General features: G+C 52.7%; 1 protein-coding gene across 1 annotated transcript; it reads right to left on the minus strand.

Moving 5' to 3' along the window:
* Window positions 1-2558: 2558 nt before the first annotated feature.
* On the minus strand, window positions 2559-12434 carry LOC120392395. Its single transcript, XM_039517123.1, has 6 exons — window positions 12416-12434; window positions 12005-12123; window positions 11282-11426; window positions 7669-8004; window positions 5650-5751; window positions 2559-4100 (listed from the first exon to the last, which is right to left on the minus strand). Exons 2-6 carry the CDS (start codon window positions 12089-12091, stop codon window positions 3880-3882), a joined length of 891 nt encoding a protein of 296 aa, XP_039373057.1. The 5' UTR covers window positions 12092-12123; window positions 12416-12434; the 3' UTR covers window positions 2559-3879.
* Between the last annotated feature and the right edge of the window lie 2846 nt (window positions 12435-15280).

Raw genomic sequence — 15280 nt, forward strand, 5'->3', positions numbered from 1 at the left:
CTGTGGATTCCGGCTGGTCTCCACAAGCCTATAGAGGAAGTACTGGCTCCTCCCCAAGAATCAGGTGTGAAACCACAACATGCAGAAATGCTGGTGTCTGATGGCTCCAGGCACGACAGTGGAGCCAGATGCTAAGGAGGTATGGGCAGGTGTCACATGGCCGTATTCCCGACCTCGGGGGCCAGATGTTCTTTGGGAATAAGGCAGCATAGCTCTGCTGAATTCAGTAGAGCTGTATACTGACTGACACGTGCTGGGAGGCTGCCCCATTGACTCCAACAGAGCTACAGTCGATTCACCCCAGCCAAGAATCTCGTCACATGGACTCCAGTGGAGCTACGGCCCATTGACACCTGCTGAGGATCTGGGCCCATTGACGCCAATTGTGTGACAGATGATTGACACCTGCTGGGGATCTGGGCCCATTGACTCCAATGGAGCTATGGACAATTGACACCTGCTGGGGATCTGGGCACATTGACTCCAATGGAGCTATGGACGATTGACACATGCTGGGGATCTGGGCACATTGACTCCAGTGGAGCTATAGATGATTGCCACCAATGTAGTGACAGCCGATTGACACCAGCTTGAGATCTGCCCCATTGATGCCAGTAGAGTTATAGGCGATTTATACCAGGTGGGGTCAGGTTCAGAGCAGTTTGTGGGGAGGAGACCTTGATAAGAACTAGCTGATAAGAACAGTCATACTGGCTCAACCCAATGGTCCATCTAGCCCAGTATCCTGTCTCTGACAGTGCTCACTGTCAGATGCTTCAGAAGGAGTGAACATAACAGGGCAATTTATTGAGTGATCCATCTCCTGTCATCCTGTCCCTGCTTCTGGCAGGCAGAGGCTAGGGACACCCAGACCAGGGGGTTATATCCTCAGCCATCTTGGCTAATGGCCATTGATGGAGCCAGAGGTGAAAGTGGGCCGGTGCAGCACTCCGGTATGAGCCAGCACATGGCCTGCACGCACACAGCCGACTTTTGGCTCCCTACCGTCAGTGGCATTGTCAGAACCTACTGGCAGAGTGCCGATGGGGGGGGAGAAGGAAAAAGGGGCAGCTGCCCCAGACCCCAGCTTTGGGGGCCCCTGTGGAGCCCAGGGCAGCCCGGGGGGCTAGTGGGGGACCTGCTTCCAGCTGGGAACAGGGGTCAAGCCCGTCCCTGCACTGACTAGCAGCAGTAGGAAGAGGGGCAACCCAGCCCTAGCCGCTTCCCGGCCCCGGCACTCACCGGCAGTGGCAGGAAGTGGAATGTCGCAGCTGGGAGCTGGTAGAGTGGAGGGGGCTGGGGGTGGGTCTCTCTGCTTCCCCCCGCCCCAGTCAGTGGTAAGGCTGCTGGGCCCCATGCAGGGTGCACCGGTAAGTCTTGGCGTCTACTTTCACTCCTAGTTTAATTCATTTTGAACCCTGTTATACTTCCGGCCTCCACCACATCCCTGGCACTGAGTTGCAGCGGTTGACTGTGCATTGGGTGAATTACTTCCTTTTGTTTTAAACCTGCTGCCTATTCGCTTCACTAGGTGAGCCCTAGTTCTTGTGTTATGTGAAGGGGTAAATAACGCTTCCTCAGTCACTTCTCCGGACCAGTCATGATTTTATAGACCTCTATCATATCTCCCCCCCGCAGGTTTTTTACCCTCTGCTCACACTGCATGTGTTTCACACACTTCAGTTTGATCATATCTGCATTACCACCCACTGCTGCCAACCACAGTGAGGGATCATAGGGCAGCTGCGATGAAGCCAGCTTCCTGTGGGTCAGCCCTTGCTGATGTGTGGGAAGCCTGTTTTCCATTTGCTCACCTTCGAGCCAGCACTGATTGGCTGGTTCACTTTGGGCACAGCCCATCCTTCCTGTGTAAACAGCAATGGGGGTGGGGGGGAGAGGACAACACTGCAGCTTCCTGCCTGGAGGGGGCCCAACTCATCTGTCTGCAGTGGAGTTTGCTCCCTTGCTTGGGAGGTTTGAACACTTGGATCCAGAGAGATGTGCCAATGTCGGCCAATCATCTAGTGGCCATGCACAGAAGCTGGATTCCCCAATCCGCCAGGCCCAGGGAAGTCTGTCTCTCCTCTCCCCACCAGCTTCCTGGTAGCCCAGCTCCCCCGGACAGGGGTGTCATAGAAACACACGACTGATCTGGGACCCTCTCCATCCCCCCCGTGACCCCACTGAGGGCAACAGCCTGGTGCAAAGGGTGAACATGTCAGCTGAGCTAATTAATTGGTTGATAGACTTATACCAGGGGTTATTTGAATCCCTGCAATGTAACAAGTTTGATGCTGATTTCCTAGCCTCTGGGGACTGTGCAGGGGGACAGAAGGGGTTTGAAGGGAGTAATGAAGACCCAGTCAGTCCAAACTGAGACAGGCGGAGGGAGATGCTTTAAAAAGAAGAGCCCTGCTCACCTGCAGGCAGAGTGAACAGCTCTGAGACTGAACCTCTTCTCAGGGAGAGTGAGTTAAGTTTCTGTTGCTTCATGCTGGCTTTGGGCATAGAGTGCCCCAGAACTGCACAGGAGGGTGGGTGGAGAAGCCCAGGGACTCACAAGGGGGCGCTGTGGTAAGGACGTGCTATAACAAACCGAATTTGGTCCTGGTGTGAATGAGCGAGACTCCCTATGCTCATGCTAGGACAGGCTTGAGCTTCTAGCGCTGGGGATTGGGGCGTGAATTAAATGCCAGTCACTTTACACGCTGGTGGTAGGACTTGCTTTACAATAGCAGCCAGAGAAAACTCGGCTTCACTCTCACTTAACCAAGTAAAAGCCGGTAATACTGACACCTAGTGACCAGGAGACATTTGAGCACATGCTGCCCAATAGCCATGAAAGCCATTTGGCTATAGGTCACTGGAATATTGTACTAGCCTTGCTAGGCCAGTGTCCTATCACCAAATAAAAGAAAGGGGGCAGGAGGCTGACTGAACCTAGGGGAGAGGTTTGCATTGGAGACCCCAGCGAGCTAGAGCCAATGCTCGCTCCACAGAGGGTTGGAGCTTCTCAAGAAGCCAGGAAGATGCACGATAGGTTAAAAAAATATTCAGACAGATGTGATTTTATTATTGTCTGTATTACAGTCGCATCAAGTCTTCAGCAGAGATCAGTGCCCCCCTGTGCAAAGATAAATGAGACACACTCCCTCTACTGTATAGCTTATAGTCTAAATAGAAATCTGGTCACAGACAAAAGGGACAGGCCCAGAGATAGATACAATAAGTAAAAACAGATAAACAAACAATCACATTTACTTATGATCAAGGCTACAATTTTAGCACAGGTATTTTTATGAGAACTCCTGCGACAGGGCATGGGGAATAAATAAATCATGGATACCCAAACCCTGCTGCCTGGGGTTGAATTACTGGTATTTTCAAGAAGTCATGGAGGGCTCTTTTTTTAAAAAAAGAATCTCAGTGTCTGTGAGCTCCATCACAGATTCGTAGCCTTACAAGCTACATGGAGGAGTATTTCATTGTAAAGATGGGAAACGAAGGCACAGGACAGTAGAAGGCCAGATTTTCAGAGTAGCTCAATTCCCAGTTAGGCAACAGCATGAGCCTTCGGATTAACACCCACTCACAGTCTGAGCTCTTGAATATTCAGCCCTGAGAGACTCACCCATAGACAGGGGGTTGGTGGAAGACCCAGGTGTCCCAGACCAGAGCCTTAAGTGCAAGGGCATCCCTGGCCTCACATGGGGAGAAGTCACATCCAGGCTAGTGCAATGATCAAAGCTGGTCAACATACACACAGGAGGCGCCTGCACCTCAGCCATTCAACGCTATTAAAGTGTTGCCTCTCGGCGACATTGGGGCAGCCAGCTCAGTTCCCGGGGCTGTACCACCTCTCCATTCAGTGGGATCTCCTCACCAGCCTCTCCATCTCAGGTTCCAGCCTCGTGCCAATGTGAGACACAGGCCAGCATGTAAACAGGTATCTGCTGAGTCCGAGATCCCTTCCTCTTCACAACCATGACGGGTACCTGGTCCTTCTCTCCCATGTTTCCAGCAGACATAAAGTGCAGTAGCAGTAAACAAAGCAGTGATGAACCCCAATGATATCCACACGCCATAGTGGCTTCTTGGCTCTGGAAAGAAAGCCAAGGATAAGAGTCAGTTTAGACACAGCTGGATTAAGAGAAGATGGGTTGCCCAGTGGTTAGAGCCCTCGCCTAGGACTTGGGAGACAAGGGTTCAATTTTCTGCTCTACTAGTAAGTCTCTCTCTGAGCCTCAATTCCCCCTCTCCAGTGTGGATAATAGCACTGCCCTATTGCAGGGAATGTTGTGATGCTGAATCCAAGGTGCTCAGATACTAACATGATGGGGGCCAGATAAGTACTTTAGAACGAGCCTTATTGAGAACAAGCTGGCCTCTGCTACAAAGATCTGTGTTTGTACAGCACCTAACACTCTGGGGTCCTGGCTATTAACCCAAGGCAAATAATACATGGTAATTAAAGTCACTCAGACTAGAGTGAGGGTAATCCTGTGTTGCTGCCTCTCATGAGGTTTGGTGCTTTCCTTAAAGCCCCAGCTCCTGGAGTCCTGTGATTAGAGACACTCTGCTTTCACTTGGGTTTTCTCAGTGAAGGTTTCTAGCCCTCATGGCTGTGGGGAGAGTTTGAAAACACAGCCCCTAGAGGTAGGTGCAAAAGGGGGGACAGAGGCTGAGCATCTAGCTAACTCCCTTTTGAGCCCTGGTATAGTATTGGCCTTCACACCACCCTCTGGCAAGGAGTTCCAGAGGTTAACAGTGCATTATGTGAAAAAATACATTCTTATGTTTTAAACCTGCTACCTATTAATTTCATTTGGCCGCCCTTTGTTCTTGTATTATGAGAAGTAGTAAATAAGGCAGTGTTACTTACTTTCTCCACACCACTCATGGTTTTATAGACCTCTATCATATCCCCCCTTAGTCACCGCTTTTCCAAACTGAAAAGTCCCAGTTTTATTAATCTCTCCTCATACAGAAGCCATTCTATACTCTAATCATTTTTGTTGCCCTTTTCTGAACCTTTTCCAGTTCCAATATATCTTTTTGAGATGGGGCGACCACATCTGCACACAGTATTCAAGGTGTTGGCATACCATGGATTTGTAGAGAGGCAATATGATATTTTCTGTCTTATTATCTATCCCTTTCTTGATGATTCAACATTCCGTTTGCTTTTTTGACTGCCGCTGCACACTGAGTGAATGATTTCAGAGAACTATCCACAATGACTCCAAGATCTTTCTTGAGCGGTAACAGCTAATTTAGACCCCATCATTATATCTGTATAGTTAGGATTATGTTTTCCAGTGTGCATTACTTTGCATTTATCAACATTTAAAAGTTCATCTGCCATTTTGTTGCCCAGTCACCCAGTTTTGTGAGATCCTTTTGTAGCTCTTTGCAGTCTGCCGGGGATTTAACTATCTTGAGTAGTTTTGTATCATCTGTAAATTTTGCCACCTCACTGTTTACCTCTTTTTCACAGGGCTCTAATTATCTGACAGCCCCCGGGTGATCACTGGGATCAAGACACAAACGCCTCAAGTTCTGGGTAAAAAATGATCAGGCATTAACCCAGTTCTGCACAATCCCACTGGGAAGTGCTCCTGTAAAGAGATTCAGATCATTAACACTTACCCCCCTTGGGAGAGCCGTTGGAAAGCATCCCTCGGCTACTTCCCTCTCCAGTTGGGCTGGCAGCGGGAGTCTCCGATATAGGCGGTGGGAATGAGACAGGACCTGTTGGCAAACAGTAGAGCATAGATTTCAAGGCAAGGAGACGCTATTAGGTCAGCTGATCTAATCTCCTGTATAACCCAGGCCAGCGAACCTCACCCAGGGATTCCTGCATCCGGCCCATATCTGGTGGTGGAGCTAGAGCATTTTTTCCCTGAAAGTCGTCCAGTCTTGATTTAAAGACTCCACAGTGATGGGAGGCTGCGATCCACAGCATCTTGCAGGAAGCAGTAACGCAATATCTAAGCTCTGATCTAGCCCTCCTGCCCAGTACCGTAGCATTGTGCACCTCATAGTCCTTTTAAAGCATTTCTCCTCCCAACATCCCCCCATGGTGGGGAAGCACCGTTATCCCCTGTACCAGGGCAGTTTGCTCTCGGGCTGGAGAGTTTAGGGCTAAGCCAGCCCTGATCACGGGAATCATCCCACCCGAAGGGAATCCAGAGATTCCAATATAAAGGGCAGGGCAAGGCGGGGCATTGGTTGAAAGAAAGTTGAGCCTGGCAGCAAGCTAGGGAAGCCCAGGAATCAGGAGATGTATTGAGCTGAAACGGATACAATACTTGGTGTGTTTTGGGACTGCTGAATTCTGCATTTGGACAAACTCCGTTGTCAGCCTGGAGAAGTGCGGTTCGACAATTTTGGGTGGAAGGATAGCTCAGTGGTTTGAGCATTGGCCTGCTAAACCCAGGATTGTGAGTTCAGTCTTTGAGGGAGGCGTTTAGGGATCTGGGGCAAAAGTCTGTCTGGGGATTGGTCCTGCAGGGGGTTGGACTAGATGACCTCCTGAGGTCCCTTCCAACCATGATAGTCTATGAAAGTGACTGGAACCTGTGTGAGTTCTTAAAGGGGCCCTGATGAAGAAACAAAGGCAGATTGGTGGCCATGATACTATATCCCCTGACAGAGGTGTGCACACCCCCCCCCTTCCCCCGACAGATTTGTAAAGATATTTAAGTGTTGCTGCGCACAGGGTCACAATGCCTAACTGAGTTAGGAGCCTACATCTCTTTTCACAAGGGATTTAGGCACTTAGGAGAAAAGATCCAATTGACAGAATCTCAGCTCCCATGTGCTGAAATGCCTTTTGGAAGAGAGAGTTAGGCTCCTAAATCAGTTAGGGGCTGCAACACTGTGCATAGCAACACCTAAATATCTTTACAAATCTGGGGCTAAGCGACATGGCCAAGGTCACACAGACAGTCTGTGGCAGAGCTGGAATTGACCCAGTCTCCCCTGAGGTGGTAGACCAAGCACAAGGCCCTCCTTTCTCCCTAAACATGGGAGGAGAAAGAGGCCCAGAGGGAGTCAAACACAGCAAGTATTCAGCACTTCTCATCCATAGATGTCCAAGTGCTTTACAGAGCCAGTCAATATCTTCCCCATTTTACAGATAGGGAAATGGAGGCACGGGGGGGGGGGGGGCAACTTGCCCCAGGTCACCCAGAAAATCAGGGACAGAGCTCTGAATGAAAGCCAGGTCTTTGAAGGCCCAATCCAACGCCTTACCCACTTGACCCATCTGCCTCCAAGAAAGCAATCCCAACTGTCTACAGGGATCTCAGGGACAGAGAGGCCAGAACTATGCAGCTCTAAACGACATCCACTTCTGCACATCGGATGAGAGGGAAGAGGCTGTGAGTGAGACTGAACCAAGTCCCACTGGCAGGGCCACCCAGAGGATTCAGGGGGCCTGGGGCAAAGTGGGGGAGTTGCGGCGGCGGTCCAGATCTTCGGCAGCATTTTGGCAGGGGGGGCCCCCTTCAGTCGCTCTGCGTCTTCGGCAGCACTGAAAGGCCTTCCGCCGCCAAAATGCCATCTGAAGACCCAGACCACCGCCAGGCCAGAGGCAAATTGCCCCACTCCCTCTCTGGGAAGCCCTATCCACAAACCTCGAGGCAAGTCACCTGGGAAACTTACCAGGCACCATCAGATTGATACGAGCCGTGCAGGTTTTAGAAAGGTCACTAATGACTTGGTATTCTCCTGCCATCCATTCACTTGCATTCTTCACAGTAAAGAGGAGCCGGTCTGATAGAGAGATCCGTCCCCGGTACGTGCTGTTGTAGTAGTTCCGCTTTCCTTTATTAGTTAACAACAGGATGGAGTGACAAGCAGAGTCGGAGGCGGTGGCCGCGATGGTGGTTTGCATCTTATACAAAGTAGATACCGGTATATTCTTAGGTATGTTAGTTTTAACATGCCCAGAGGAGCCTTCAGGCACAGACAGGTTATAGAGGTGACAGGCTCCAGGCCCTAGAAGGAAAAAGTGTATGAGCGACAAGTGGATTCTAAACTGCTCTTGTGGAAGACAACGATTTCATCTGGAGAGGAAGCAGGCACGCGGCAGGTCCCGGCTCAGGAGCAGAGCTAAAGCTCAAGGCGTGGGTGGCAGAAGGCTGCAGGTCAGGACTATGGGGCACTGGCAGAGCTGTGGGCAAGGGCAGCAGAATCTTCCCAAAAGTGGGGGGGCCAGGGGCCTCCACCCCCTCTGTGGCCCTGCCCCCTCTTACCCTAGAGGCCCCACCCCTGGCCAAGCCGGAGTGGGGCTGGAGAGCCCAGGCCCCTCCATCTGCCTGGGGCAGGGCCCCCCCCAAGAGCAGCCCCTGGCCCGTGTCTTCACCCCCCAGACCCTCTGCCCAAGGCGGTGGAGTGTCCGCGGCTCCCCACAGCTGCCTGCGTAATTGTTACCCCCCCGACTCCAGCAGGGGGCAGGGCCTCGGAGCCACAGCCCAGCCGTGGCAAGAGCCACGCAGGCACCTGCAGGGAGCCAGACGCTCTGCCTGCCTTGGGGTGGGAGGTGTCCAACGGGCAGGGACACAGGCCAGGGGCTGTTCTTGGCTCCACCCCAGGCAGGTGGAGGGTCCATGGCTCCTCACAGCTGCCCAGGCTCCCCAGTCAGGCTCTAGCTGCCAACCTGGTGGGGGGAGGGGGAGGAGGAGGAGGAAGGGCAGGGGCCAGCCACCACCTCCACCCCCACCCCCATGGCTGGGGGTGGGGCAGCTCTGGGCTGGAATAGTTGAGGGTATTCACAGAGCTCAGGGGCGGGGGGAGCCCAGGGCTTGAAGGAAGAAGTGGGGACTGAAGGTGAGGACAGAGGAGCATCCGCAGAGCAGGAAGGTGGGAAGCCAGGGGCTGGAATAGCAGTGGGAACATGGGTCAGGATTAAGGTGAATTGGCAGAGCTAGGTGGGGTGATCCCAGTGGGGCCTGGGATCGAGGGGCACTGGCGGATGTAGGAGGGAAGCCCAGGGCTAGGAGAACTATAGGGCACCAGCAGAGCGGTATATAATGAACCCAGGACTGCAAGTTGCAATGCTGGGATATGGGATGGGTGCAATACGCTCCGTGGAAAGGGAGACAGACCTGGGCTCCCCCATGGACTCACCCCTCAGCCGAGCATCCCTGGGGGCTGCTGCAGGGGAGGGCGGGTCTGCTGGAGATGCGCCCTGCTACCACTGGAGATCTGAGGCTGCAATCCCAAGCCAGCTCCACCCAATGGTAATTAAGGGCCAAGATTTACAGGGCCAGATTCTTGTCCCATTTCATCACCTGGCTGAGAGCCACATCTAGAGTGCTCAGCAACCCTCCCCCACCCCAGGCGACACTTCAAAGACCCACAAAGTCCAGATTGTGGGGTGGGGGGAGCAAGAGGTGGGGGTAAATATGATTAAGAGCCACCAGCACACCTTGCCCTGTCCCACAAACACCCCCCCCCCCCCATCTCCTGCCCTGGTACCCCAAGTTGGACAATAAAATCAATCTCTGCCTCAGATTCCCGCCACACACACACACACACACAGTAGCAAAGTGACTCACAGTAAAAGTATGTGTGTGTGCATACGTGCGCAATCTGAGGCACTGATTGATTTTATTGGCCAACGTGGGGTACCAATGCAGGAGATGGGAGGGAGGGTGTTTTGTGGGGTAGGGGTAAGGGGTGCTGGTGGCTCTTAATCATATTTACCCTCACCTCTTGCTCTCCCCCTGCCTTATAATCTGGACACTTAAATCTAGATTACACACACACACACACACACACTTTTACCATGACTCACCCTGCCACCACTTGCAAGAGGCCAGTCCAGCCTGCCAGTGAAGATCCATTTCCCCACCACCACCACCCACTCACAAGTACAGATCCAGCTCCTTATTTTCCAGCCCTGCCTTCTCCCCATAGCAATAAGGGAAAGACGCCCTCCTCCAACTTGTCCCCTGCCAGGTGGTGTGGCTGGCTCAGGCACAATAAGGGGCCAGGGAGGTTGGATAAGGGGCAGAGGATCCCGGGGGGGAGGGGTGGTCAGGGAGTGGTTGGATGGTGCGGAGGTTTGGGGGAGGCAGGCATCCCAGGGGTGGTTAGGGGTCAGGGCAGTCAGGGACTGGCAGCAGGGGTTGGATGGGGGTGGGGTACCAGGAGGGCTGTTAGGGGTGGAGGGTCCCGGGAAGGGGCAGGCAGGGGACAAGGAGCAGGAGTGGATGGGGAGGGGGCCTGGCTGTTTGGGGAGGCAGAGCCTTCCCTACCCGGCCCTCCATAGTTTTGCAACCCCGCTGTGGCCCTCGGGCCAAAAAAGTCTGCCCACCCCTGCTCTAGCTGCTACCCTACAGCAGAGGGATGGATGATCCATCCCTAGCAGCCTGCTTTCCCACATCCCCAGCAGGAGAATTCCACCCCCACCTCCCTATTCTGCCACAATCTGAAATAAGGATCCCACCATATTCCTCAGGAACCCAGCACAGCTGTGTCCCCCTCCCCTTATCTCCACTACCCATCCCCCCACTCACCTGCCACCTGTCCGCACCCTGCGGCCAGCCAGAGGGACTCAAGAAAGATCAGCGTCTTCAGTCCCCACATTGGTCCGAGTAACAGCTGCTAAATGCGTCTGTCCCCTTCCGTACACACGGGGACAATGGTTGAAATTTTCTTGCCGGCTTGTATTTCCCGGGAACTTGTACAGACAAGTCATGACCTTGCGTAATCCAAGCCCATTGGCTGGCTCCGGGTGCCAGCTGACAGGATCTCCTCCCTACGGGGACAGAGGGCAAACACTGAAATATGCTGGATTACAAGGCAAACCCGGAAGCATCCCCCACCTCCGCCCACACCCGTGGGCTGGAAGAGAACCAGGTTTTGGAGGCCAGGAGGTTGTTCAGACGGACGCTGGACTGGCTCGAAATAGAGACGGATCATTGGAGCCCTGAGCGGATACAGACATTTGGATCCGCGTTCCACATTTTATGGGTATCCGCAGCAGCGCCCTAGATCACTGGTAGAGACTTGCGCTGATGCAAAGATTCGGATCCACATCTGATCCGCAAAGATCGTAAACCCCAAACCCACATCTGCGGACAGGCAGTGGATTTGCGAGACCCGACACATTAGCTTCTCTAAAACGCCCAGCCAAGGATGGGAGAAACTGACACACGTGCGCAAAGGAAAGCGCAAGATGAGACAGAGGAAGCGTGTTTTGGGAGGAGGAGATGGGTGGGTGCGTGTGTGTGTGAGAGAGAGGCAGATACCTTTCAGCTTTACCCACCTTCAGGGTGATTTGCAGCTGTACGAGCTCCCAGCCCAGCAAACACCAGGCCACATAAGTAACTTTTGCTCACTTGGGTCCCGATCCTCTGAGCAGTTGTGCAGAGCTGTGCCCCCAGCAGACCAAACACCGATCTGACTGTACTCTGTGGGAAGTCCCACACCGCACGTGATTGCAGGATCCCACCCACGCTGGGACAGCATTTTTCAGACCAAGATGGTTTCCCAGGTCATCTGTATCCCCTCCTCCTGCCCTAACCTACCCCACGCCCAGAGCCAGGGATAGAACCTAGGAGCCCCGATTCCCAGTACCCCCCTGCAGCTCTTACCACTAGACACCATTCTCTAATCTCTTCCCAGAGCAGAGGTTTTCTGTTCTAAAGTTCCGTCCAGTCCTTACTAAGAAGCTGCTTTGCTGGCCAGCAGGGAAGCACCCGTACAGGCTAGTGGGGCTGAATGAGGAAATCCTGCGTTTGGAGCCTGCCTTTCACTGGGGCTTAGAGGCCAGGGAAAAGCCTGGGAGTGAGAGATGCATGGTCCAGGGCTCCTCCTGGGAAGATGGAAGGTCTTAGGCAGCACCCACACCCCTGGGAGCTCTGACCCTCACCTCCCTCCTAGCCCTCCCCCTCCCTGAACACAGAGCAGCCATTCTAAGCGGGGAGAGGGGGGGGGCATAGGGAAAAGAGGCTTCAAGGCACTGTTACAAAGGAAGTTCACAGCTTACCTGCTGGTAGGCCCCCCTTTCTGTGCAGCATCCCCTGCAACTGAGCCTCTGAGCCATCTCCCCTACTCTGGGCACAAGCAGCCACATGTGCTCTGCAAACCCATATTCCAAGCCAGCACCTAAGCATGGTTAAAAAAAAAAACCGCGGGATTTAGCCGTGCCTGTCTAAAAGCCTGGTGATTGGCTGTTATTAGCATACTGTCCTCTGATTGGACACGGAGTAGGGCGGGCGGAGCCAGCAGCAGAGAACAGCGTGTAGCAAATTAACAGTAATCAGCATAACGCGCGGGAAGCTGCAGAACCGAGAGGAGCCTCAGCTGCTCTGAATTCCCTCCCAGAGGTTGGTGTAAAGTGGCCGTCGCTTTAGCGGAGTCAATGGGCCAGATCCCCGGGTGAAACCACTTCTCTAACCATTAGACCACGCTCCCCTCTCAAAGCCAAGAGTGGAACAGCCAGTAATTGCTCCCTTGCGTGCGGCCAGCTAGGAAATAGCTTGTGTAAAATCCGCTGCCAGTATCACTCAAGGCAGGACTCCATAACTAGAGATCATCGTGGCATCTAATCTCCCAGCTGAATAGCACAGGCCAGAGAACTGCCCCAAATACTTCCCAGAGCAGATCTGCCCTGCTCACGTTTCCTGGCCACTGGGCATGAGGGAGGGACCCGGAAATCAGCCTCTTCCCCAGCTATAATAAATAAAAAACAAGCAGCCACAGGGGGTCTAGCTTTGCCCACTTGGGGGATTAGCCCTGGGTCCTCCTGATCTCTTCTGCTCCTTGAGGAAAGGAACAGAGGCTGCTGCCTCTGCAGCTTCTCTCCTTACAGTGGAGGGAGGTGATTTCGGGATATTTTAATTTGTAAGCTAGTTTCACATGAGGCAGGGCAGACGTGTAGGTATGGGGGCAAGTGGGCACACAGAACAGTGCTTGCAAACTGTATCTATTCAAAGCATAACATGAGGCAACAGGAGACACTGAGCCAAAATGCCGGGGTCAGTTTAGTGGGGCTAATACAGTTGGGACTGAGAGCAGAATTTGGAGCATTGTAGTTAAGGTCTAAATTGGGCGGCTAGAAGGCTAGACGGGTGTCAGATGGCAGGAGAACGGAGCTGGGAGCAAAGGGATAAAGGAAATAGGTGCATTCAGAAAGAGAAGCTAGGTTGTTACTATGCTGTGTGACTGCACTGCCGTGTCTCTGTCTGTGCTGTCCTGGACCCCAAAAATCTCTCCCTCTAGTTTAGTCTATGTAAATCCTTATCCCACAGCCCATGGGATTATTGGTGCTTGCCTAGAGCCCTGGTTCTCAACCAGGGGTACATGCATGTACCCTGGGGGTACGCAGAGGTCTTCCAGGGGACACATCAGCTCATCTAGATCTTTGCCTAGTTTTATAACAGGCTACAGAAAAAGCACCAGCGAAGTCAGCGCAAACTAAAATTTCAGACAGACGATGGCTTGTTTACACTTCTCCATAGACTACACACAGACAGGTAAGGACAATATTTATATTCCAATCGATTTATAATTATATGATGAGAAAGGAAGCAAATTCATAGTAACAGTGGCTGTGACACTTTGGTATTGTTATGTCTGATTTCATAAGCGAGTAATTTTTAAGTGAAGTGAAACTTGGGGGGACGCATGCAAGACAGATCAGCCTCCTGAAAGGGGTACAGTCGTCTGGGAAGGCTGAGAGCCGCTGGTCCAGAGGCCAGTAGGTATACGTCTACACAGCAAGGGAAAACCCGTGGCTGGCCCATGCCAGCTGACTCAGGCTTTCGTGGCTTGGGCTATGGGGCTGTTTCATTTTTGTGTAGACTTCTGGGCTCTGGGACCCTCCCACCAGGAAGGGTCCCAGAGCCTGAACTCCAGGCTTAGCCCAGATGTCTACACTGCAATGAAACAGCCCTGCAAGCCCAAGTCAGGTGGCACGGGCCAGCCACGGGTGTCTAGTTGCTGTGTAGACATGCCCTGAGTTTCATGCAGGCACTACGCTGGTTCTGGTACCACGTGGCCTGTCTGTCTGAATATTTATCCTGTGCTGATCCTACAACTTTCCTGAGTCATCTCCACTGAGTGAGCCCTGTGACTAATCAGGGGCAGGAACAGCCAGTCACAGGAAAATGTGAGCCACCCATATGTGACTGTGCAGAATTTGAGCAGTGGTGTTGTAGCTGTATCTGTCCAAGGATCTACAAGGTGGGTGAGAGAGCTTTTACTGGACCAACTTCTGCTGGGGAGAGAAACAAGCTTTCAAGCCTGTCTATTCCAAGCTCTGCTGCTGGGTGAGTGTGTGTGGGGGGAGGTAAATTGCTTTCCCCTCCCCCATGCCTCAGTTTCCCCATCTGTGAAATGGCACAAATATTTTTTGTAAAGTGCTAGAAGATCTACTTTATGAAAAGTGCCAGATACAAGCTAGATATTATTATTATTATTATTACATTTTATTTATTATTAAAGATTGTGAGGAGTTCAAATACTCTGATAAGGGGAACCCTATGGCTAGAGCCCCACTGATCTGGGGGGGAACCAGAAAAATCTGATATCCATTGGTGTAAGTAAGGGGAAACTGAGGCCCACACAGGGCCATTTTCCATGTGACAGGCTGCTGCCTACATATATTGCAGGTGGCCCCTTTAATGTGCCATGCACTCTTGGCACACAGCTCAGCCTCCGGCAGCAACGAATTGTGCCACTCTAGTGATTTCTCTGTGGGCCCCCTGTTGGCATGGTGGATCCCTCCCCGCACAGAGCCCCCTGCAGGAGTTGCATTCCCCACCTTCTTCACTGGACCCAGGCTGCTCAAAACCAGGTTGCAGTGGGTAGGGGGACACTGATCAGAGTGAAGACCCGAGGCAGTGGGAACCTTGCCTACCCCCACCCCTCCTACAGTTGGTCTTCCATGTGCACCATGCCATAAAGGGGGAAGAGGAGGTGGTTTTTTAAACCCCTGCAGAGGCTTCTGTGTGAGGATGGAAGGGCCAGCTGCTAGCATCCCTGCAGAGCTCGGTGCTGGATTGTTTTAGCGGTTTCCCCTGGACACCCTGCTCTTCACAGCAGTGCTCAGGTGCCTGCTGTTACAAGCTGCCTGTGCCCTTCTGGATCAGGCTCTCTGCAAACTCAGGCAGACCTCACTGTGTCAGTTGGGGGCATTGTTGGACACTGATCTTTGCAATCCTGGGGGGGGGGGAGGTGGTGCACAAAGAACCTGCCCTGGGGTGAGGGGAGGAGGAATGGAGCACACCCAGGGCACCTGCCGTGATGATGAGAAGGGGAA

The sequence above is a fragment of the Mauremys reevesii genome, unplaced genomic scaffold (genome assembly GCF_016161935.1).
Source record: "Mauremys reevesii isolate NIE-2019 unplaced genomic scaffold, ASM1616193v1 Contig1, whole genome shotgun sequence".
NCBI lineage: Eukaryota > Metazoa > Chordata > Testudines > Geoemydidae > Mauremys > Mauremys reevesii.

What these genes read in the sequence shown, in the direction of transcription:
- LOC120392395 (XM_039517123.1), bottom strand. Translation starts at nt 12,091, where the DNA reads ATGTGGCTGCTTGTGCCCAGAGTAGGGGAGATGGCTCAGAGGCTCAGT. An exon ending in AAAGGGGGGCCTACCAGCAG is followed by an intron (nt 11,427 to 12,004) that starts GTAAGCTGTGAA and finishes GACTTCCCACAG; the next exon opens with AGTACAGTCAGATCGGTGTT. An exon ending in CAACGGCTCTCCCAAGGGGG is followed by an intron (nt 4,101 to 5,649) that starts GTAAGTGTTAAT and finishes CTTTCTTTCCAG; the next exon opens with AGCCAAGAAGCCACTATGGC.